At 40.7% G+C, this 25,460-nt stretch overlaps 1 protein-coding gene and 1 pseudogene across 5 annotated transcripts in view; one reads left to right on the top strand and one right to left on the bottom strand.

The window, feature by feature from the left end:
• Dennd5b (DENN domain containing 5B) overlaps positions 1-25,460 on the top strand; it is a 111,193-nt gene that overhangs the window by 79,043 nt on the left and 6,690 nt on the right. For all 5 annotated transcript variants that reach the window (XM_029478754.1, XM_021165870.2, XM_021165869.2 and 2 more), the window contains 9 exons: positions 5,069-5,147; positions 6,284-6,365; positions 8,892-9,020; positions 11,924-12,045; positions 15,185-15,330; positions 18,078-18,196; positions 19,758-19,945; positions 24,164-24,246; positions 24,793-24,919. In XM_029478754.1, the coding sequence (XP_029334614.1) occupies positions 5,069-5,147; positions 6,284-6,365; positions 8,892-9,020; positions 11,924-12,045; positions 15,185-15,330; positions 18,078-18,196; positions 19,758-19,945; positions 24,164-24,246; positions 24,793-24,919 (1,075 nt within the window). The remainder of the gene's footprint in view (positions 1-5,068; positions 5,148-6,283; positions 6,366-8,891; positions 9,021-11,923; positions 12,046-15,184; positions 15,331-18,077; positions 18,197-19,757; positions 19,946-24,163; positions 24,247-24,792; positions 24,920-25,460) is intronic.
• On the bottom strand, positions 20,506-20,997 carry LOC110297087 (annotated as a pseudogene).

Below are 25,460 nucleotides of genomic sequence, written 5' to 3'. Positions count from 1 at the left end.
GTGTATCCCTGGCTGCCCTGGAACTCACTTTGTAGAACAGGCTGGCTTTGAACTCAGATCCACCTACCTCTACCTCCAGAGTGATGGGAGTAAAGACGTGCATTATCCCTGCCTGGCTTCAGGGCAGGCTGTTAAGCACAAAAACCAGGTCCTGGGATGACATTATTTCAGTTAACAAGAGCAGTTAGACAAAAGCAGAACTACAGAAAACAAAAAGCAGTATTACTTCATTCAAAGACTTTGATGGATTAGATCTTTGTTTTAGTTTTGGCAGGTCAAAACTAAACTAACCCTGAGTTTTATAGCCTGAATGGTACTTTCATCATGGAGTCAGTTGTGCTAAGGTCTGGGGCCTATTACATTACGTTTCCCCCTAGTCTTAGTGAATGAGTCAAATCATGGACTCATTCTGTTTTAGTTTAAGGTGCAGATCCCCACTGTTAATCCACTTAGAATGAGAATTAAAGGCCTAACCAGTGCTGATTGCAGAGTAGTTATCCAGTGGGACCAAGAGAAAAGAGACTGAAGAGACTGGTACCAATTATTTTCCTAACCATTGAAAGACTTTCTCTGATGACTCCTGATAAATTAGCATAGAAACAACACGCTTATTCCAAAGCTGTACATAGTTCTCTTTATCTCATGAGAAGACCAAGCATCTCTAGTTTTGTAGGGCCATTTCTACAAGGGACTCTAACTCTTGTTTTCATTCAGAAACATAAACTTTTAGTACCTCTACATCCAGATTAACCTGTCTACTTCGTTGGAAGGCCTAAGAGGCACATTTTCCAGACAGAGGTGGTGCCTACCTTTAACTCCAGCACTTGAGAGGCAGAGTCAGGCAGCTCTCTTTAAGTCCAAAACCAGCTAGTCTACAGAGTGAGTTCCAGGACAGCCAAAACTACATAGAGAAACCAACAAAAAACAAAAAACCACAGTCCCATTAGTCAAATCATTAGTACATGCCCTTGCCCCAGTAATATTGTTCTTTCCATATGAATTAACCCATAAGGCAGAATAGCAGGAATCAGAATAAGGGAAAGTATATAGGTTAAATTAAAAGTTTTGGATATTAGACAAGTTTTAGCCCCTTATAAGTCCTCTAACATTAATTTGGGCTGTCTCTAGTCAGTGAGTTTTGTCAGTCAGTTACTGACAGTCTGGTTAGTTCCTATCCCCATACAGTATAGGGGCTAGGTGTCTAAGCATAACCAGCAATCCTGGCTGATACACTAGCCCCAGAGTCCCTTCCTGTGGAATAGAGTCTGTTTCCTCAGATTTTTCCTGTTTTCCAAAGGGTAGAATCTATTAAAAGGAATTTTTCAGGAAGTCTCAGTTTTATAACTCTTAATATTTGCAATGGAAATTCCCTTGCTTCGTGCAATTGGGGGCCTAGCTGTAGGACATGCAAAGAAGTTTAAATTCTATATTTTATCTCAAAAGATGATAAATTTTCTTTTCATTTCTCTATAAAACCAGACACTTTAAAGTAGGCATCGGCAAGTAAGGTCAAGATGGAATATGGGTTGCTGATCTATAGTCAAACAAGCTAACATCTTCCTTGTATCTGCCTTCCTCGGTTTCCAGTCCAGGCCTGAGGGCAGTGAGGGCTGGACCATGACCCTCTATTTCATACCCCTTGTAAAACACAAGACTCAGGAGGAAGCAGAGGGCCAAGAAGTGAAAGGGCCTGCAGACTCGATGAAATCTTAATTTCAGTGGACCTGTAGTCCAGAGACTGTTCATTTGACAGCATCCATGGCTTCCATTTTCTTGACCTGGATCTGGTAGATCCATGGGATAACACCAGGTACCTTCACTGCCATAGCAGTGGAGAAAATCACCATGCAGAGTCCGTTCCACCTTGGTTTCAGTGTCACTTGGGCTATCTGCCTAACCTAGATGTACCACTGGACTGGAATGGGAAAAACTGGTAGTGGACTCAGAGAGTGGCTTGGTCTCTTGGATAGTCCAGGTATTTGCCACTACCTTCCTGGTTTTTTTGTTTTGTTTTTTGGTTTTGGGGGGTAATTTTTGGGCTGCTGTTAAACATTTTTTTTATGTGTGTGTGTGGTTCTTGTTTAGGTCACTTGTATAAATTGTTTTGGATAAAGTAACTATTCCAGCTCCCACGTACCTATTTTCTTCTGTCATCTGACAGTCATGGATGAACACCTGTGCTATCAGGCAAAAGGGTGGCTGAATTGATAGCTGTGCGTTTCTCAAATGAGTATCAGTGGTAGTCCAGGAGTAGGGTCTGGTACTGGGTCACAGTCATTAGACAGCCAGCATTCTGACACTCCTCACAGGTGAGCCACAACCATGTTGTGAGGTGCTGTCAGTGTAAAACCTTGACCCAAGAGTTAACTTGTTTGCTTTTTCTTTTTGGAGGTTTTTTGTTTGTTTTGTTTTCGAGACAGGGTTTCTCTGTGTAGTCTTAGCTGTCCTGGAACTCACTTTGTAGACCAGGCTGGCCTTGAACTCAGAAATCTGCCTACCTCTGCCTCTCAAGTGCTGGGATTAAAGGCGTGTGCCACCACCGCCTGTCAACTTGTTTGCTTTAAAAAAAAAAAAAAAAACTAGTAGTAGCTGACACAGCTCTTAAGACAGGTGTCTAAGGCCACATCCTGTGATTAAAGGTTCCCGTTGTTTAGATGAGTGTGTTATAGGGCATATCCATGGTCCCAAAGTTTGGGTTAAAAACCCCTTCTGTCTTTTGTTTCATGGACAAACAGATGAAAAGATTATGGAACATCTGGAAAAACTAGGGCTGGAGCAAAATCAGAACTGTTTTTAAAAGCCTCAAATGCCTTTTGTTTATTCTTAGGCGAGATTAGGGGCTTAGTGCCCCCTCCCCCTGTCCTAATGTCTGGAGACCTTGCTATTTCCACAAACTCTTGTATCCAGAGGCAGCAACATTCAGCTGCACTTGAGAACTCTTGAACCTGTCTCAGTCTTTGGAGTTGATATTTGAAGTATGGTAGAATCCTACTCTGAGACACACTCTGTCTTAGCTAGTGTTTCTTTTGGTGCAACAAAACACCTTGACCAAAAAGCAAGTTGAGGAGGAAAGGGTTTATTCAGCTTACATTTCTACATTGCTACTCACCACCAAAAGACATCAGGACAGGAACTCAAGCAGGGCAGGAACCTAGAGGCAGGAGCTGATGCAGAGGCCATGGAGGGGTGCTGCCTTCTGGCCTGCTTCCTATGGCTTGCTCAGCCTGCTTTCTTACATGCTCCTTTTGCCTTCCTTCAGCTGTTAGCCAAGATCGGTAGCCTTCTACAATTTGGGCTTTCTTAGCCGACATTCTATAACACAAGGTCTGTGACTCTTGCAGCAGTCCTTCAATGGCCCTTCTGTAATCTATTTTCCCAGAAAACCTTTGATGGAAGGGCCAGAAGTCTGCATTTTGTGTCTTTAAATTCTGGGGCTGGGGGACTTTTGGGATAACATTGGAAATGTAAATGAGGAAAATACCTAATAAAAAAAAAATTCTGGAGCAACCAGATATGTTGCCCACTGTAACCTCCTACTGGGTCTGCCCACTTAAAAGCAAAGATGGGTTGACTTACTTCTTCCAATGGGAGGCTGAAGAGTGCATCTTTCAAGTCCAAGACAGTGTACACCAGTTTCTCTGGAGGAATCAGACTCATGAGAATCAGAGGTCCCAGGTTTCTTCACAGGCAGGCGAGGCATATTCCATAGTGATTGACAGGGCACCAGGATGCCTGTCTCCTCAAGCCAAGTGATATGACTGCAGTTTCCTTTTTTGTTTCCTGGGTCATTGGGTATTGTTTACTCTGGTTAGAGGTAGCTAAACTGGTTAGTTAAACAATTATAACACTTGGTGTTAGGCCAGTCCTAGGGGTGTGGTTTCTTCTGGCAGAGAGTAAAACACCAAAATTTTGCTTGGAGCCAACTTGAGCAAAGGAAATCCTTTTAGTAGCTATCATTAATACTTTAAAAAGGACCTAGCAAAAGTTGTTTAAAGTCTTTTTTTGTCAATATTGGACAAAATTAATAGTTCTTTATTATTTTAAGTTATTTAGTTATTCAAGGTAGAAAAAAATCAAATGGTCCTCTTTGCTTTTGTTTCAGGTTACTCTTCCTAAAAGGCTCCCCCTTTCTCTTTTTCCTTTCTAATTTTCTTTCCTCATTCCTGTTCCATAAATCTAAAGATGTTATAAATCAGTTATATAAATGCAGCTAATTTTTAAATTCCAAGGTTGTTATTGTGGCCTAATCATATATAACTAAGCAACAAATGAGCCAAGTTCAGAGCTCTTTAAGACTGCCCTGGCCTTCTTAGCTACTTCCCTTTGGCACTTGCCAGGATTCCCAGAAAAGTAAAGAAAGACTCTTATAATACCCGAAATGAGATGCTCAAAATGGTACACAAGATTGAGGATGTGGCTCAGTATTGCAGTATTACTATAAAATAATGTCCTGTTTTCAATCTCCAGCATTACCAAAGGGGGGGGGGGGAGATGCAGACAGCTAAGAATAGATGAGCCTGAGTTCCCAGACTTTTCAATGGCTAATATAAAATTTCACTGGTCTTGATGAGAAATTATCTTTTGATGAATTGTTTATTTTTTAAGGTGGTAAGTACACATTTATTTAGAATGATGAACAAATATGCTTATCATGTAATCTAGAAAGTATGGAAGTCTTCAGGATCCAGGAAAAAAACAAAACAAAGAGGGATAAATATATGAGTGGGTTCAGCATTTGACATTGAAGGGGTTTAGAGAGGAGCTGTGAGCTTACACAAACTAGGGAATTATGTTTAAATATGTGAAGAGAGAAGACAAAAGCCAGGATCTCCTGAAGATAACTGGTTCACAAGCAGACTTCATTCAGGATTCGACCACAGAGGGAAGATCAGGAAGCAATCTCCTTAGCAGTGGAGACACAAAGCTGACTTGGTTTAATTCCTGGATAAAGTAAGACTATTTTAAGAATTTGTAGTCAAAGAACCTGAAATCATTTAAGTTTGGAGTCCAAATTATACTACCTCCACTCAAGAGAGCCTTTTAAAAAGTGAAAATGTTATACTTTCAGGGGAAGTCTGCCTTGTGGTCACATTTGCTCCAGTTTCAGGATAGAGAAGAGAAACAAGAGCACCTCACAGACTCTCCAGGTAAGAAGGTGTTGGATAAGGTAGATTGCTTCAAGTCTCATCAATTAGAGCTCTACTTCCTCATTATAAGACAGAGAAAATAGTACCAATTCCAAATGATCATGTTGATATAAAAGGACAAAAACAATTGTGAAGGTGTGTTAGAGTATGATATGGTAGATACTAATTTATTAAAGAAAAGTTCCGTGACCACCATTAATAATCTTAATATCTTTTGTTACACTTCGTTTGATTATTTTTTATGTGGGCATTTGTATGTGGAAGTCAGGTGACAACTTGGAAGAATCGGTTCTCTTCTTCCACCACATGAGACCTGGGAATTTAACTTGGTTGTTGGGTTTGGTGGCAGGTACCTTTATCCACTGCTCTATCTCAGTAACCTTTCTTTTTTTATTTTGTCAGGATCAAATCCTGGACCTTGTGTTGATAAATTAAATTCCAGGAAAAAATGTGTGTTTATCTCCAAGACTCTTTAAGAGTCATATTCTTTCACATAGCTTGTTTCCAACTGTGACCACAGCTAGTTTACTGTGTGAATAAAGTATCAATACTAAATGGTCAGCCCTGAAAACATATACAAACAAGTAACATCATACAGACTGAGTAGGTTGTATTTATGTATTTAGAAATATATATACAGGCTGGAGAGATGGCTCAGCAGTTAAAAGCACTGACTGCTCTTCCAAAGGTCATGAGTTCAAATCCCAGCAACCACATGGTGGCTCACAACCATCCTTAATGAGATCCAATGCCCTCTTCTGGTGTGTCTGAAGATAGCTACAGTGTACTTAGATATAATAATAAATAAAATCTTAAAATACACACACACACACACACACATCTAATGAAAAAAAGAGTCCATGATTCTGAAAGAGCAAAATTGTGGGGAGTGGAAGGCACATGGGAGAGTTTGGAGTGAGGAAAGGGAAGGCTGACATGATGTATTTATATTATAATCTCATGGTGGTATACCCCATCAGAACCAGCACTTGGGAGGCAGAAGCATGTGGATCTATGTGAGTTCAAGGCCAGCCAGAGTTACACAAAAGGATTCTGTCTTGGGGGAAAAAAAAAAACCTAAAGTATAAATTCTTACTGTTATTGTCCTAATACTTTGTTAATATTTTTCTACATAGTTGCCCTTGGACCAGAAAGAAGAAAATCTGACTCAGGAATTATGTTACCAACACTCAAAGTCTCTCTTATTCAAGACATGAGGTATTTGTTACACATGGTAATAAATGTAGCTTTCACCTATATTGCTCAAGTAATAACTATACCTTTTGATTATATATTCTGAAGAAAGTATCATAATTTAATATTTTTATTTTATCTTATGAGTATTAGTGTTGACCTGTGGAAGGACACATACATAAACCATGTTTCGGGAAATATTAAAAATGAACCTGCCAACTCTCCCGCTCCTGCTTCTCTCAACCCGCCAACTCCCCAAAAACTCTCTCCAGCCAGCCCCCATAGTGTCTGGCTTGCTTGTCCCTGGAGCTACTAGTTCTCTCTCTACTTTTGGTGGTACCACATTCCAGTAACCAAGTAAAGCAAAATTCTTGAACCTTATAATTAACCAATTAGATTTATGTATCAATAAAATCTCAATTTACAAGATGCCAATACAATAATTTCAGAACCAATTGATAATGTTAAGAGCTTTATCCCAAATATTCTAACCTTATGATATCATAACTACCTATGGCTGGTTAAAGGCACGCTGGTTCACATCTGCCTCCATTTTCCTTTCTCTCTCTCTCACCCCCCGCCCCCCCATGCTCTCTTTCCCTGCAACTCTTAGCTCCGCCTCCCTTTTCCCTGTCCAATCACAGGCCCCATGCTGCCCTAATGTAATTGGACAGGGAAAATCCTGCAACAAAACCGTATGCACGCCTGGTGACCCCCAGAGTTCAGACGTGGAAGCTGTATCTCCTAGAACCAGAACTAGAGATGGTTGTTAGCTGACTTGTAGGCACTGAGAACCAACTGAGTCTTCTGCAAAAGCAGCAAACGCCCTTAGCCAGGGAGCCACCTCTCCAGCCCCAGTCTTACTGTTTTACTGTTGTGCTGTTTTGTTTTGTTCTTTCTGACATTAAATAAAAAGGGAAGGTGGAGCAGAAGAGTTTTCTAAACTACAACATCTCCTGTTTGGATTTTTGAAAAGTCTCTAAAATGCCTGTTATCTATACATATATAGACCAAAAAACCCTGTAAATAGCAACAGGTACTTAGCAGAAAATTGGTCTCAGAAAGATAGAGATTTTTGTATGTTTGTTTGCTTGTTTTTCAAGAAAGGGCTTCTCTGTGTAGCCCTGGCTGTCCTGGAACTCACTCTGTAAACCAAGTTAGCCTCAGAACTCAAAAGATTGTCCTGTTTCTGCCTCAACCTACCACTGCCTGGCAAATTGTAGCTTAAAAAATACAAATATTAAAATTTAGCATTTTCGGGGCTGGTGAGATGGCTCAGTGGGTAAGAGCACCCGACTGCTCTTCCGAAGGTCCAGAGTTCAAATCCCAGCAACCACATGGTGGCTCACAACCATCCGTAACAAGATCTGGCGCCCTCTTCTGGAGTGTCTGAAGACAGCTACAGTGTACTTACATATAATAAATAAATAAATCTTTAAAAAAAAAAAATTTAGCATTTTCTACCAGGCAGTGGAGGGCCATGCCTTTAGTTCCAGCACTTAGAAGGCAGGGGCAGGTAGATCTCTCAAGTTTAAGGCCAGCCTAGTCTACAGAGCAAATTCCAGAATACAGAGAAGCCCTGCCTTGAAAAATAATGTGATTTAGAAAATAATTGTAGGGCTGGTGAGATGGCTCAGTGGGTAACAGAACCCGACTGCTCTTCCAAAGGTCTGGAGTTCAAATCCCAGCAACCACATGGTGGCTCACAACCATCTGTAATGAGATCTGAGGCCCTCTTCTGGTGTGTCTGAAGACAGCTATAGTGTACTTACCTATAATAAATAAATAAATCTTTAAAAAAAGAAAAAAAGAAAAAAAAATTGTAACACTTCTGACTTTTTGTACCTTTTGTGATGACACATGTCTTTAATCCCAACTCTTGGAGGCAGAAGCAAGCAGATCTCTGAGTTTATTATGACCAGCCTAGTCTACATAATGATGTTCAAAATAGCCAGAGCTAAACATGTCTCAAAACAAACAAAAAGTCACTGAGTTCTCTTAAAGTTGTACTTTGTTGATATAATTTGTATGTGTGCATGTGTGTGTGCATGTGTGTTCATGTGTATGCTCATGTTCATGTATGCATGTTTGTGTATGTCCATGTGTGTTCTTGTTTCTGGGTCATGTGGGACTATGGAGCAAATTAAGCAAATCCTTGCTAATTTCAGTAGTTAACAGTTTTGTTTTGTTTTGTTTTTGTAAAACATGAGTCTATCTCAGATGGCATGATTGCTCTCTTAGACTACTGTAAAAATAGTGTGGTTCTCTACATATGACTTTCTTTAAGGACAGTTTAAAAATGGAAAAATGTTAAAATTGTACAGTTATTTTAGGTCTTTCACCCATCAGTGTAACTGGATGTTGCTTGTCATCCATGCAACAGGAAGACATAAGACACATGGGACTCATGTCATCTTGAGCTTTTATTTTGACTATGATTTATTTGAAGTGGATGCATTGTTTTAAGAAAAATTATTTCATATAAGTTGTATAAAAACAAGATTATTTAAATGCAAAAACAATGTCTTGCTTGTTGGCTGTGACTTTTAGGCATATTCAGAACATGACTGAGATCAAGACTGACGTTGGACGGGCGCGGGCGTGGATAAGGTTGTCCCTGGAAAAGAAGCTCTTGTCACAGCACCTCAAGCAGCTGCTCTCTAACCAGCCACTGACCAAGTAAGACCCTGCCTTTCAAGACATGTGTTTCTGTGACTTGTGCATACAAAGGAAATTGAGTAAGCTGACAAACTCTCATTTTCAGCATAAATTCTGACTTATGAACACTTGCATTGCTGTTGTAATACAGGTATATGCTTCAGAAACTACCTTTGTAGAATATTTGATCATTTCTGGGAGGGCACACCAGACTTAACAGCCAAAGACCAGATTACTATGCTGTAATCAGAAAAATAAATGCTATCTAGAAGGTTGAACTTACTTTAACTTCATAGTATAAAACTTATAGTAAGAAATGGAATAGAAAAAGAGAGTCTAATAGATACTTTTAATCTTTTAGATTCAGGAAACTAGTCACTTACAAGTCAGATAACTGTCAACCAGCTTTATAGTTTCTGTCCTTATCAAAAGTAAAAAAATCCAGCCAGTCATTGGTGGCACAAGCACCTTTAATTCCAACACTCAGAAGGCAAAAGCAATTGGATCTCTATAAATTCAAGGCCAGCCTGGTCTACAGAACAAGTAATATAACATCCAGGACTGTATACAGAGAAACTCTGTCTCAAAATACCAACCAAAAAACCCTGGGCAACCCTGGGCAGCAGTGACACAAGCATGCCAGCCTCTGTCTCTAGAAAACCATAAACAAACAAATAAACAAACATTTTGTTTTGTCTTTTGAGACAGAGTTTCTCTGTGTAGTTCTAGCTGTCCTGGAACTTACTGTGTAGACCAGGCTGGCCTCGAACTCACAGATCTACCTGCTTCTGTCTCCTGAGTGCTGGGATTAAAGGCATGAGCCATCATGCCTCACAAGAAATTCTTTAAAATGATAGGAATATTAGAATTTATTTGAAAGCTAAAAAGTTGTTTTCAAGAACAAAGATTTGCAAAGAACTTGATTTAAACCTTAGACATGGCTTTCTATTGGACCTGTCATGGTAACCAGCACTGCCTGTACTCTTACATTTGCATAGATCATCCTGAAGCATTGTAGAATGAGTCTTTCATTTTGATTTGATTTGGGTTGTTTGAGATAGAGTCTTGCTATGTACCCTTAAGCTGTCCTTGGAACTCACTTAGATTGGGCAGGCCTCAAACTCACAGAGATCTGTCTACCTCAGCCTCCTGAGTGCTGGAACTAAAGGCATGTGCTACCACACCAAGCTTAGAATGAGTATTAATTTTCAAAGAGTAGATTGATTTAAAAAAAAAAAAAAAGTAAGGGCTTAAGCTGTAATGCACCTGGTAGATGGCTTGTCTGCTACACTTGATGTCATTTGTTTGGTCCCCAGCACCAATTAAATGGGGTATAATGGCACATACTTATAACCCCAGCACTCTAAAGTTGTAGACAGGAGGACCAAAAGTTCAAGGTATGAACTCGGCTATGTGTTGCAGGATATTTGGTCACACTGGGAACCCCAAGATTTTGTTACTTACTGGAAAAACCTATTTTTAGTTGTGGTATGGCTCAATCCTAGCACACACTTTTAGTTTAAGAGCTTTCTGTTTATTGTAAACAGGATTAAATAAAGTCAACTATAGGTCAAGGGTCAAGAGTCAGAGCAAGCAACCAGTTGACAGGAAGTAAACATAAGAAAAAAAACATAGAGAGTAAGAGAAAGTCAGGAGGACGGATAGAAAGACTCACAGGAAGTAGTAGAGGAGAGGGACATTCAGTTTGAAGGAGGTTTTTTGAGAAAACATGAAAGAAAGATTGCTTCAGGAATACTGGCTGGTTAGCTAGATGCTTTCTCTGCCTCTCTAAGCTAGCAGGCTTTCAGCCCCAGTATCTGGTTCCTGAGTCTTCATTGGTGAAATCAACCGATTGAGATTTTGTTAAAAACAACAGCTATATATATAGCAAGTTTGAGGCCAGCCTGAGTTACATAACTTAAAAAAAAAATGGAAGCTGAGGAGATGGCTTGGTTAGTAAAGTGTCTGTTGGGTAAGCATGAGGACAAAGTTCAGACCCCTTGAACCTACACAGACAAAAACCAGATGTGTAGCATAAGCCTATAATCTCCTTAGTGTGTGCTGCTCTTTGGGTGGAGAACATGGTACACAAACAGATGGATCCCTGGAGCTCAATAACCAACCATTCTAGGTGAATCAATGTTTTACCTGTGTGTATGTCTGTGTACCACATGTGTGCAGTGCCCCAACAGGCCATGAGAGACTACCCACTATCCTGAGACTGGAGTTACAGTTATGAACTGCTTTGTTTGTGCTAGGAACCAAATCCATCTAGAAAAGTAGCCAGTGCTCTCAACCATTGAGCTATGTCTCCAGCTCCAGGTTTGAGGGGTTTTGATTGATTGGTTGATTGATTGATGATTGATTTTTGGTTTTGTATTTTGCTCACATGAGTGTATACAAGAGCCACAGAGTGGAAGTCAGAGGACAACTTGTGGGTTGTTATGTTCTCTCGTTCCCCCATGCAGAGCTCAGGGGTTTAATTATGATCATGAGGGTTATCCACTGAACCAACTCACTAGTTCAAGAGGTATTAACTTTTAATCACTTTTTAAAAATACATTTACTTTTATTTATATGAGTACACTGTAGCTGTCTTCAGTGACATCAGAAGAGGGCATCAGATCTCATTACAGATGGTTGTGAGCCACCATGTGGTTGCTGGGAATTGAACACAAGACCTCTGGAAGAGCAGTCAGTGCTCTTAACCACTGAGCCATCTCTCCAGCTCCTTAATCATTATTTTTAAGAGTGAAAATCATGAGGTTGAGGATTTAGCTCAGGGTAGAGTGCTTGCCTAGCAGACACAAGGCACTGGGTTTGGTCCTCAGCGCCAAACCAAAAAAAAAAAAAAAAAATTTTTTTTTTTAAATCAAAGAGTGAAAATTGTAACTGATATTTATGCTTACATTAACCCTTTTCAGGAAGCTTTATAAGCGCTATGCTTTTCTCCGTTGTGAAGAAGAAAGAGAACAGTTTCTTTACCATCTGCTTTCCCTCAACGCTGTGGACTACTTCTGCTTTACCAGTGTGTTCACCACTATCAGTAAGTCTGGAGAATTGACTTTTAAGTAAACAGTTTTCAGATGAGCAGGCACAGTGGCAAATACTTCTAACCTCAACACTCACAGACTAAAAAAGAAAATTGCCTGTTCAAAACCAAATAGTTTTTTTAAAACAAAAAAACAAAAAACAACAACGACAACAAAAACCTGACTTAGGAGTCAGGGGATTCTCCTCACGCTTGGAATAAAATAATTCATATGTTCCTTTTTTAAAAAGATTTTATTTATTCTTTTATGTATATGAGTACACTGTAGTTGTACAGATGGCAGGGAATTGAACTCAGGACCTCTGTTCATTCCAGCCCAAAGATTTATTTGTTATGTATGTAAATATACTGTAGCTGTCTTCATACACACCAGAAGAGGGCGAAGAGGGAGTCAGATCTCATTACAGATGGTTTTGAGCCATCATGTGGTTGCAGGGATTTGAACTCAGGACCTCTTGGAAGAGCAGTCAGTGCTTTTTTTTTTTTTTTTTTTTTTTTTGGCTTTTCGAGACAGGGTTTCTCTGTGTAGTCATGGCTGTCCTGGAACTCACTCTGTAGCCCAGGCTGGCCTCGAACTCAGAAATCCGCCTGCCTCTGCCTCCCGAGTGCTGGGATTAAAGGCGTGTGCCACCACGCCTGGCCCAGTCAGTGCTTTTAACTGCTGAGCCATCTCTCCAGCTGTTGTTGTTTTAAGCATAATTTCTCCTAATCTCAGTAAGCATCATTGTCATTTCACTGGTCAGAACTGTGAAGGCACAGATTTCTGGTCTCTGGAGAAACAGATAAGGAAAAAAGAGTTGGAATTGATAGGGCCAACGTAAATTGGCCAACATCTAATAAGGTATTATTAGATATCTAATAAAATATTAATATCTAACTAGGTAATATCTAATAAGATTATTAGATATCTTATTAGATACCTATAATTATCTAATGAGTTTATTAGATATCTTATCAAATACTAATGATATCTACAAGTAATAACCTAATAATCTCTAGTTTATTCAATTACTACATGCATAAGAATCTAAGTTGTTAGAGTAAAACTATTGCTCACTTGGAGTGCACTTGCTTACCATGTGTTAAACAATGGGTTCAATCCCAGCACTGTTTTTGTTTGTTTGGTTGGTTGTTTTGTTTGTTTGTTTTTAATTATCTAAAGACTGGGCATGTAGCTCCTGTAATCCCTGTTGAGGCAAGAGGATCAAAAAGTTAAGACTGGCAGCCTGGCGATGGTGGCACACGCCTTTAATCTAGAAAGGACTAGCAAGATGTCTCAGCACTAAAGGGCACATCACATACACACTAATAATTAAGATGCCTAAGAATCTCCAAAAATATTCTTGTACCTTTAGGTTTCTTTTTTTCTGAGAAACTTTCAATTTGAGGCATTGAAATGTATAGCGAAATATCCTGGTGTCCTAGTTTCCTCTCTGCTGCTGTGACAGACACCATGACCAAAAGCAGCTAGAGGACAGGGTTTGTTCCAGCTTAGAGGTCAGGGTGGAAACTCACACAAGTAAATGCTTGAAGCAGAAACCTTGGAAGAATGCTGAACTGGGCTTGTCCACCAAGAGCTGAGTACCCTAGTTAACTTTAACTGGCAACTTTACATAGCTTAAGAGGGGAGTCTCAGTTGAGGAATTACCCAGATCATATAAGCCTGTAGGCATGTCTATAAGGTCTGTCTTGTTCGTTCCTTCTTTCTTTCTTTCTTTCTTTCTTTCTTTCTTCCTTTCTTCCTTCCTTTCTTTCTTACTTGCTTCCTTCCTTCCTTCCCTCCCTCCCTCCCTCCTTCCCTCCCCCTCCCTCTCTTCCTCCCCCTCTCTCTTTCTTTCTCTCTTTCTTTATTTAATTTATCTTTTTTTTCTTGATTGTTAATTGATTTAGGACTGTCCAGCCCACTGTTGGCAGCACCACTCCCTACACAGGTGGTCCTGACTGTACAAGAAAGCTAGCTAAGTAACAACCTGTGAGTGAGCCAACAATCAGCAGTGTTCTTACATGGTTTCTGCTGTAAATTCCTAATTTTCTTGTGCTTTCACATTTGAGCCAAGATCCATGACAGGATGCTGACATCTAGTGGTGAGTCTTTTGAAAAGGCTTTATATAGGCCTCTGCACATCTGGCTGTCCCTGATTCCTTATGCATATAAGTTAGCTCAGTAACTTAATCCTAGCATTCTGTTGGTTCTCTCCCCTTCCACCACATGGGTTCTGGGGATTGAATCTGGTTGTCAGACAAGTACCTTTAACCACTGAGCCACCTCACTAGCCCTCATGAGTATATCTTAAAAACTGGCTGGGCAGTCATGGTGGTGGCACGTGCCTTTAATTTCAGCAGAGACAGGCAGAACTCTGTGAGTTCGAGACCAACCTGGTCTACAGAGCAAGTTCAGGCCACTCAGGACTATACAGGAAAACCCTGTCTCAAAAACTTGTTTGTCAAACAAGGGGCTAAAGAGATGACTCAGCAGTTAAGAGCACTGACTGTTCTTCCAAAGGTCCTAAATTCAACTCCCAGCAACCACATGGTGGCTTACAATCATCTGTAATGGGATCCAAAGCCCTCTTCTGGTGTGTCTGAATATAGCGATGGTATACTCAAATATATAAAATAAGTAAATCTTTTTTTAAATGATCATAAAAGCCAGGTGGTGGTGGTGCATCCCAGCACTTGAGAGGCAGAGGCAGGTGGATTTCTGAGTTCGAGGCCAACCTGGTCTACAAAGTGAGTTCCAGGACAGCCAGGGCTATACAGAGAAACCCTGTCTCGGAAAAAAAAAAAAAAAACAAAAAACAAAAACAGAAACAAAATGATCATAAAAAAACAAATATTAGGGGCTAGAGAGATGGCTCAGTAACTAAGAACACTTGTTCTTGCTGAGGACCTGGGTTCAGTCCCCAGTACCCATATAGTAGCTCATAACTCCAGTTCTGTAATTCCAGTTCCAGGGGACCTGACTCTACTCTTTGACCTCTGAGGTCACTAGACACAGATGTGGTGTACATACATACATACAGGAAAACATTCATGCACATAAAAAATAAATAAATAAAAAGCAACGTAGATCTTAAAAGCATCGAGTTCTAGATCCTGTGATGTTTTAATTCACTTCTGTGTTTTCTTTCAGTGATTCCTTATAGATCAGTGATCATTCCAATTAAAAAGCTGAGCAATGCAATCATTACCTCGAACCCGTGGATCTGTGTTTCAGGAGAGCTGGGAGACACCGGAGTAATGCAGATTCCAAAGAACTTGCTTGAGATGACTTTTGAGGTAGGTTAGCTAACACCTCTTAGCTCTACAGAAGATCTCTGGCTTTGCCTTTTCATTTCCCTTTAAACAAATGAAAGGAACATGCAAACATACATGATCATTTTGTTATCATATGCTTACAATGTCTAAAGCATGTTAAACGAGTTGCTTTATATTTTTATTGTCAAGCCCTATTTTCCTATTTTTCTACTTGTAGTGGGCTTCACCAGGTCCTATTCCTTGATTCCCAGTGCCTAACACAGAACATGACAAACAGAAAATGTTAAATAAATGCTTTCCCTAACGTGGTCCTTAGGACCAGAGACCTGACATCCTTGCATATGGCTCCTGAAGCACATAGTGGCATTATAGAATGTTTTTGTTTTTCAAGACAGGGTTTCTCTGTGTAGCCCTGGCTCTCCTGGACTGTATAGACCAGGCTGGCCTTTAACTCAGAGATCGGCCCACTTCTGCCTCCCCAGTGCTAGGATTAAAGGCGTGTGCCACCATGCCTGGCTCCTGTAAATACTGCTTTTTATATTGTCAGTTTGGGGGTCTCATCTAGTAGAGTAATCCCATATGTTTGAACCCATATTCAGGTTGGTCCTGATATGCCAGGAGTAAAACAGATAAGAGAGAAACAGTCATAGGGTGTTCTGTTCCCATTTATGTTCCCTGGGGTCAAAGATCAGTCATTTCACTTGGAATCACAGGGCTCCCACAGTGGTCCATCTGGCTTTCTGTTTGTGGCACACTCATATCTATCTGTATATAAAAGTTAAAGCCGGGCTGGAGAGATGGCTCAGTGGTTAAGAGCACTCACTGCTCTTCTGAAGGTCCTGAGTTCAAGTCCCAGCAACCACATGGTGGCTCACAACCATCTGTAATGAGATCTGATGCCCTCTTCTGGTGTGTCTGAAGACAGCTACAGTGTACTTAGATATAATAATAAATAAATCTTTAAAAATTTTTAAAAAAAGAAGTTAAAGCCTTGGCTTTTCTTGGCCCACCAGTTATGGAACAAAAACTACATTGTTAATCCCACCTTCTCCCTCCCACCTCCTCTCTGTCTGTCTGTCTGTCTGTCTGTCTGTCTCTTTCTCTCTCTGGCATCTTCCCTCAGCTAGGTCACATGATGCCTTTCACTGATATACAAAGAAGGCAAATGCTTTTAAAACTTGCAACTTTGATATTTCAGTCCATCATATAGTGTGTCTGATCATCTAATCGGATATTTTTTTTAAGTCAGGATTTAGTTATCATCCATTTTTGTAGTTCCTATCACCATTGCTTTGTCTTGTACTTGTCCACAAACCAGCAAGGACATTGATAACCGTAGTTTATTCATAATTTCACTTTTTACAGTTTTAATACCTGGTATTTACAGTTTTAGTACCTGGTATTAATTATGATCCAAAAATATAGTGGAGAAGTGGAGAATTCTTTTAAAAAATATTCATAGAAGGTAAGGATTGGTGGTGTATTCCTATAACCTTAGCATTTGAGAAGCAAAGACAGGAGGATTTGAAGTTCAAAATCACCCTCAGCTATATAACAAGTTAGAGACCAGCCAAGGTTACATGAGTTCATGTCTCAAAAAACAACAACAACAAAGTCAAATTTCCAGGCACATGCCTGTAATCCTAAAATAAAATTTGAAGAATTGCTGCAAGTTCAAAGCCATCCTGGTCTACATAATGAAACTGTCTCAAAAACGAAACAGAAATTAAAATTTTTGAAGGTGGGAGTTGTTTACACAGTCTTAGTTTTTGTTATACCAAGGAACAAACCCAGGGTCTTACCCATGATCAGCAAGCATTCTGTCATTGAGCTACACCCTCAGTCCAAAACTTACATGCTTGTTTTATTTTTTTAATTGTGCACCATTATGAATAGCAGGATGAAATCTCTGTTGTTCCTGGGTCAGCCATGAATTCTGTCTTCATCTAGCATGTCTGCACTGTATGGGCTACCCTCCCATTAGTTACAGTAAACATGTAGGTTATCAGATTAACTGTTTAGGTATAGCAGTTGCTTATGTTTTACGTAATCTTTATTTTACTTATGAGTGGCCCCACAGCACAAGAGTAGTGTTACAGAGAAGGATCCAGACCATAAAACATGGCAGAATTCTGGCATGTGGCAACATTGCAAAGCATATAGGAAAAAGACAGTATGTGTAGGTTTAGTATTAGGGTAGTTTCATGCACATACTGGGAATCTTGACCCCTTGCAGTCAAGATGAGTTTTACAAATAACTTTTTTAACTTCTTTAGTAGTTCAGGACCTTGAACAAGCTAAACAAGCACAGTACCACTGAGCTGTATCCCTAAGTCACTTGCTAAAAAATATAAAAAACTATCAGTTAGTGGTTTTTTTAAAAATCTGTGTATGTGCTGTAAATCCATCTAAATAAGACCCTTTCATACTTACTGAAATCTTTTCACCCTTCAACTAAAGCACAATACTGTCAGAGATTCTGTTACTGGATTCCCCAAGTAGAAGTAAATGTTCTCCAGAATTCTTCAAATACTTGCTTACATTTCTCATACACTCCACCTCATCTGATAGTCAGTGTCCATCTCCTGTCTCATTGTATGAAGGTCCCCTGAGAGCAAAGACTACATAGAGATTGTCTATGGTATTAAACTCAGCATATTATATAGGGAAGGTCTGTAAGTTTTAGATGGAGCCAAGTCCATGACTAAAGCTAGAAGGGAATAGAAAAGAATTGAGTACAGAATAATGTGTGGTCCTATCTCACACAGTGCCAGAACCTGGGAAAGCTGACTACGGTTCAGATTGGCCATGATAACTCCGGACTGTTAGCTAAATGGCTAGTGGATTGTGTCATGGTCAGAAATGAAATCACAGGACATACATACAGGTGAGTAAATGGACTTAGCAGAACTCTTTGTTTCAAAACTTTTTAGATAACAGAACATTTTGACTTTCTTCCTAAGTCTTTTTTCCCACTGCCTCTTGAATGAGGGTTTTTTTTTTTTGGGGGGGGGGTATTTTATTCTATTTATAGGACATAAAATTAGCCAGGTGTGATTGGGTACACACCTTAAATCCCAGCACTCAGGAGGCAGAGAGAGGCAGATCTCTGTGACTTTGAGGCCAGCCTGGTCTACAAGGCAAGTACCAGAACAGCAGAGCTACACAGACAGAATAATAATAATAATGTTGGCAAAAACGTTCGGTGACATAGGTTCAGATCTCAGCGTCCACCTCAGGTAGCTCAAAACTCCCTGTGACTCCAGCTCTAGAGGAGGCAGTGCCTTGTAATGACCTCCAAGGGTACTCACATACATCTGCATTCCTATGCACACACAAATGCACACATGTCCGAATAAGAAAAGATACTTACCTTTGGTAAAAACAATTGTAGAAACTGGAGAAATGGCTCAGTGGCTAAGGGAACTTGATGTTTTTGGTTCCCAGCACCCATATAGCAATACATAAGTTCCAGAGATTCTGTGTTCTGTATAGGCACAGGCATACACATGGCACACAGACATTCATGTAAACAAACACTCATATACACAAAATAATAATTGTTTAGTTCACCAGGTGGTGGTGGCGCACGCCTTTAATCCCAACACTTGGGAGGCAGAGGCAGGCGGATTTCTGAGTTCGAGGTCAGCCTGGTCTACAAAGTTCCAGGACAGCCAGGGCTACACAGAGAAACCCTGTCTGGAAAAAAAAAAAAAAAATGTTTAGTTTAAGAATATGTCTAAGTATGATGTCTATGTAGCACTGGTGTAGACCAAGCTGGCTTGGAATTCACAGAGTTCCCTTCTCCCAAGGGCTAGAATTAAAGGCACATATTGCCACACCTAGATGCTCTCTACTTTTCTATATTTTTGAGATTTTTTTTTGTGACTAAATAAACAATCCTCAGGCATTGGCACCATGGACTTCACCCATAATACCAATTTTAAACTTTACTTAAAAGTATTGGGGGGCTGGTGAGATGGCTTAGTGGGTAAGAGCACCCGACTGCTCTTCCGAAGGTCCAGAGTTCAAATCCCAGCAACCACATGGTGGCTCACAACCATCTGTAATGAGATCTGACTCCCTCTTCTGGTGTGTCTGAAGACAGCTACAGTGTACTTACATATAATAAATAAATAAATCTTTTAAAAAAAAAGTATTGGAAGCCAGGCATAATGCACTTATACCTGTAACCCCAATAACTCCATAAACTGAGGCAGAAGATTACCTGGAGTTAGAGACTAGCCTGATGCCCTCCACATAATAAATTCTAGAACACCCTTAGCAATAGAGTAAGACCCTGTCTCAAACTAAAAGCAAAATAGAAATTTAGTGTTTAAGGAATATAGATTCATGGGATCACTGGAGACCAAAGGATAAGTTCACAACAATAACAAAAGTAGATTAGAAAGATTTTAGATCAAATTATTTTCTTCCTACCCTACCAGATTCCCTTGTGGGCGGTGGCTGGGGAAAGGCGTGGATGACGGCAGCCTGGAGAGAATTCTTATTGGAGAATTGATGACATCAGCTTCAGATGAAGACCTGGGAAAGCAGTGTCGGACTCCACCACAGCAGAAATCTCCCACAACAACCAGGAGACTGAGTATCACCTCACTAACAGGAAAGCCTGCCAGTGAGTTGTTTTCAGTGTCCCTCAGATGTGCAGGCTCCATGGCCCATTTTCCAGAAAACAGTTGGGTTAATGAGTTATGGTGAAGAGATTAAAAAGAAGGGGCAGGAGAAGTGACTCAGAAGGTAAAGTGCTTTTCTTCCCAAGCAGAAGGATCTGAGGTTGATTCCCAGCAACCATGGGAAAGGCTCAGGCACGCATCTGCAAGCCAGTGCTGGGAGGAATAGGGGGCAGGAGTGTCTAGAACTCATGGACCAGCCAGCCTAGCCACATAAATACAGAGCACCAGGTTCAGTAAGAGGCCCTAGCTAGAGAGATGGCTCAGCAGTAAAGAGGATATATTGCTCTTCCAGAGAACCTGAATTTCATTTCTAGCACCTACATCAGGCAGTTCACAACCATCTGTAACTCCAGCCTAGACAGATCACACCTCTGGCCTCTGCAGGCAAAATGTACTCATATGTAAATACCTGACTCTCCAAATATACACACACATGCACATATATGCACATGCACATATATTTTTATATATGTGTATGTATGTATATATACATGTGTGTGTGTTTTAATTTTTAATGACGAAAACAAAAATATACCTAAAAGCGAAGCTTCTGGAAAAACCATTTGTTCTTCCCCATCCTGTATCTCTCCTCAAACTTGACCTTGGCCTCCTGCCTGGCCTTGTGTTTCAAAGCTGGGTCCCTAAACACATCCTTGTTGGCAACAGTCCCGTCCAAGGGGATATCCACAGAGTACCTTGTGGGCATGAGGTCGTTGTAGTTATAAACTTTCACAAAGAACTTGATCTTGGCAATTTTCTTCTTGCCCATAGCAGCTGTCACTTTTCGGGGATATCGGTCAATTCCAGCCTCCAGGGCACAGCTGTAAGGGCAGTCTGAGGTGCCATCCTCAATGTTCTTCACGTTGACGGCTTTGCGTCTGGAGTAGCGTCCGGCCAGGACCAGCACCACTTTCCTGGGTTTCATGAACAACTTGCCCATTTTTACAGCAAGCAGCCGGCACCCAGCAGAAAGGCTTTTGTTTAAAAAAAAAAAAAAAAGATTCAGCCTGTAGAGATGGCTCAGCAGTTAAGAGTACTGACCATTCTTCCAGAGATCCTGAATTCAATTCCCAGCAACTACATGGTGGCTCACAACCATCTGTTATGAAATCTGATGCCCTCTTCTGGTGTGTCTGAAGACAACTACAGTGTACTCATAAAAATAAATCTTTTAAAATAATAATAACACTAACAACAATAATAATATATAAATAAAAAACAAGATTCAAGGGGTTGTTTGGAAAGAAAAATCAATAAGAAAGAAACAGAAAGAAAGAAGATAGATAAAATTAGGAAGATGACTCAGTAGGTAAGGTGCTTGCTACACAAGCCTAAGGACTTAAGGTTAGATCTCTAGCACCTATGTACAAGCCTACCTTCAGTCAGAGGATTTCTTAAAGTCTAGCCAATAGATGAGCTCTGAGATCAGTAAGAGACTCTGTCTCAAAAAACCCAATACTTTCTCATCTGCATGATGTACGTGAGAGCACACACACACACACACATTCTTTCATTCCACCTTTTATTTTTGAGACTGTGTCTCACTATGGCTGGCTGGCCTGGCATTTACTATGTAGACGAGGCTGGCCTTGAATTTACAGATATCCATCCGCTTCTGACTCTGATATACTAGGATTAAAGGTGTGAGCTACCTTGCCTGGCCTATCATATCACTATGATAATCTCTGTGAAAGGAAAGCTATATGTGCTAAGCTTGTGTTCTACTAAACAATTTCCTTTTCCTTTTAAATATTTGATTTGGTTTGATTTGATTTGATTTGATTTGATTTGTATGTGGGGTTATCCTTGGAGGCCAGAAGAGGATATTGAATCCCCTGGAACTGGAGTCACAGGTAGTTACAAGGTGTACATACATATGCCATTTTGTTTTGGTTGTGTTTTGTTTTGCTTTGCTCTGCTTCACTTTGCTTTGTGCCAGGGTCTCATTCTGTACCCCAGTGGCCTAGTACTCACTATACATAGGTTCAAGGACCAGGCTGTCCTTGAACTCACAAAGATCTGTCTACATTTGCCTCTGCCTTCCAAGTTGTGCACTACCACACCCAGCCCACACACCTCCATTTTCTTCTTATTACCTATTTCTACTTCTGACTCTAGGTAAAATTTGCTTACCTTTTTTATTTTAAAACTATTCTTGGGGTTGGTGGTAGGGGGTGACTTAGTTACTGCTTGCTCTATTACCATGACAAAACACCATGACCTAAGCAATTTATAGAAAAAGCAATTAAGCCAGGCAGTAGTGGCTTATACATTTAATCCCAGCATTCAGGAGGCAGAGGCAAGAGAATCTCTGAGCTTGAGGACAACCTGGTCTACAGAGCAAGTTCCAGGACCACCAAGACTACACAGAGAAACCCTATGGGAAAAAACAAAAAAGAAAAAACATTTAATTGGGGCCTTGCTAACAGTTTGAGAGGGTTAGTTCATGATCATCATAGTGACAGACATGGCACTGGAGTAGCAACTGAGAGTTCATATCTGATCCACAAAGAAAGAAAGAAACTGGGCCTCGAGTGGGCTTTTGAAACCCCTGGGGCTGGATAGATGGTTCATTGGTTAAGAGCACTGGCTATTCTACTAGAGGTCCTGAGTTCAATTCCTTGCACCTACATGGTGGCTCACAACCATCTATAACTGTAGTCCCATGGGATCTGATGCCCTCTTCAGATTACAGATGGACATGCAGACAAAACACATACATACATACATACATACATACATACATACATACATACATAAATCAATCTTTGAAACCTCAAAGCTCATCATCAGTGGCATACCTTCCTTCTCCAACACTGCACCTCCTAGTCCTTCATAAATAGTCTACCCCTATGGGAACGAGACATTCCAGTATATGAGCCTATGGAGGCCATCCTAATCCAAACCATCACATGGAGGTAGTACCTCTGTTGTAGTTTGGCAAAAAGGAAGTTCTCAGTTCAGCTGTCAGCACCACATAATCCAGGCATGGTGGCTCCTGTTCATAATTCTCCTGTTTAAGGTGTCAAAATAGGATCAGAAGGACAAAACCATCCTCAAATTCATAGTGAGTTTGATGCCAACTGAGACTACATAAGACCCTAAAAATAAATTACTAGTCGTAATATGTGGTAGACAAGGTGGCTTTGTCTTAAGTTGCTTTTCTATTGCTGTAATTAAAACACCATGGCCAAGAGCAGTTCTAAAAAAAAAGCATTTAATTTGGGATTGATAGAGTGGGTAAGGTCATGACCATCTGGCCGGAAGCATGGCAGCAGGCAGGCAGGCATGACACTGAAGCAATAGATGAAAGTTTATACCCTGAACCACAGTCTTGAGGCAGAGATGGTGGGGGCTGTAACTAGGAATGGTGTAGGCTTTTGATACCTCAAGTCCCTCCCAGTGATATACCTGCTTCAACAAGGCTACACCTCCAAGTCCTTCCCAAACAGTTCTACCAACTGGGACCAAGCATTCAAGTCTATGAGCCTGTGAGGGGGTTGTTCTCATCAAATCACCACCGTGGTTCAGGTCCCATTCAGGCAGCCCATCAAGCTATCTAGAAAGAGGCAATGATGAACAAGTGGTCACTGCAGGAATGGAGCAGGGAGAGTGACCAGCCAGGAAGGGAAGGAAAGCTGTCTTCTGGCCAGGGCACTGTATGGTTTCTGTCTGGCTTCTTTCCTTGCAGGGAACCTTCGAATAATGATAAAGAGAGTCTTCCCATTTCACCCCTCAAATCCAGAACACTGGCACTTCATGCTAGGAACCTGCCATATCATTGCACCAGATAACTTGTTCTGTTGTCCCAGTGAGGAGTGGTTTTTTTTTTCTTTGTTTTTGTTTTGTTTTGTTTTGTTTTTCTATTTCAGTTGAGAAAAAAACAAACAAACAGGAAATTAGACACTTGGCTTGGGTTGTAGTTTGCAGGTAGTGCAGTGTAGTTCACTGGGAATTAAGTCTCAGGATCTCTTGAATTCTTTTCCAGTGTATCACAAGCCTTGGGCTTGGCCGGTTTGTCCAGTGGCAAACTCCATGAAATCTCTGAAAAAGGTAGCTTGCTTGGATGAAGTGTTTCCTGCAGACTTACAGTTGAACATCCCATAGTATTTTGGTTTATGTTTCACCAGGATGTAGACACTGTTAATTATTTTTTGCAGAACCCAATGCTGGACAGATCCAAGAAGGAATTGGAGAAGCTGTGAACAATATTGTGAAGCATTTTCACAAACCTGAGAAAGAGGTATTTTGGGCAATAAAACTGTATGGTGGGACTTTTTATTTCCCCTTATCAGGGTATTTCTATGTAACCTGGAACTTCCTGTGTTGACCAGCCTAGCCTCAAACTCAAGAGATATACCTGCCTCTGCCTCTGAGTGCCGGGATTAAGTGGTAGCACCACCACTACTGGGCTCATTTGTAAGCTTTCTATTGGCTACAAAAATATCATCTGTTCAGCTACCCTCAGCTCTTTAATTCTCTTGTGTGGTTGTTATTGCACGGGGGGGGGGGGGGGGGGGAGGGATTACTTTATTTTATATGTTTGAGTGTTTCCCTTGCTGTATATCTGTGTACCACATCTGTGCCTGGTGCCTGGAAAGGTAGAAGAAGGCATTAGATCCCCTGGAACTACATCTAAGGTTTGTGAGCCATAGTGTGGGGTACCAGATCCTCTGTAGGAACAGCCAATGCTCTTTACCACTGAGTCATCTCTCCAGCCCATCTAGTGTTTTTTTAAGCATAGAAACAACAGAATCCCTTGTCACTGTGCTAACATTATGCTTTACAGAGAGGAAGCCTCACAGTGCTGCTGTGTGGAGAAAATGGCCTGGTTGCTGCACTTGAACAAGTTTTCCATCATGGGTTCAAATCTACCCGCATCTTTCACAAGAATGTCTTCATCTGGGACTTCGTAGGTAAATTAAGTAGATGCATGTTACTATAAAGCCACTGAACTGTTTCTTTAAAAACTCAGGAAGCCAAAATTTTGAAGAGTGAAGAAAAAATTATAATAAGCTAGGAGGTGGTGGTAGCACACAGCTTTAATCCCAGCACTCAGGAGGCAGAAGCAGGTAAATCTCTGAGTTTGAAGCCAGCTTGGTCTACAGAGTTCCAGACTACACAGAGAAACCATATCTTTAAAAAGAAAAAAAAAAGAAAGTTAATAATAAACTAGTATGTTTTGGACTGCTGAGGGCTCAAAAAATACTGAGTTTGATCCCAGGGACCTACAAGTTGGAAGGAGAGTACTGACTCCCACAAGTTACCCCTACACATACACACACAAAATAAGTATTTAATAAAATAAAATAGGAGTTTGGAGTGATGGCACATTAGTTAAGAGCACAGGTGTCAGCCGGGCGTGGTGGTGCACGCCTTTAATCCCAGCACTCGGGAGGCAGAGGCAGGCGGATTTCTGAGTTCGAGGCCAGCCTGGTCTACAAAGTGAGTGCCAGG

This window comes from Mus caroli, chromosome 6 (assembly GCF_900094665.2).
Source record: "Mus caroli chromosome 6, CAROLI_EIJ_v1.1, whole genome shotgun sequence".
Lineage (NCBI taxonomy): Eukaryota > Metazoa > Chordata > Mammalia > Rodentia > Muridae > Mus > Mus caroli.
This window is presented reverse-complemented; position numbering and strand designations above follow the sequence as displayed.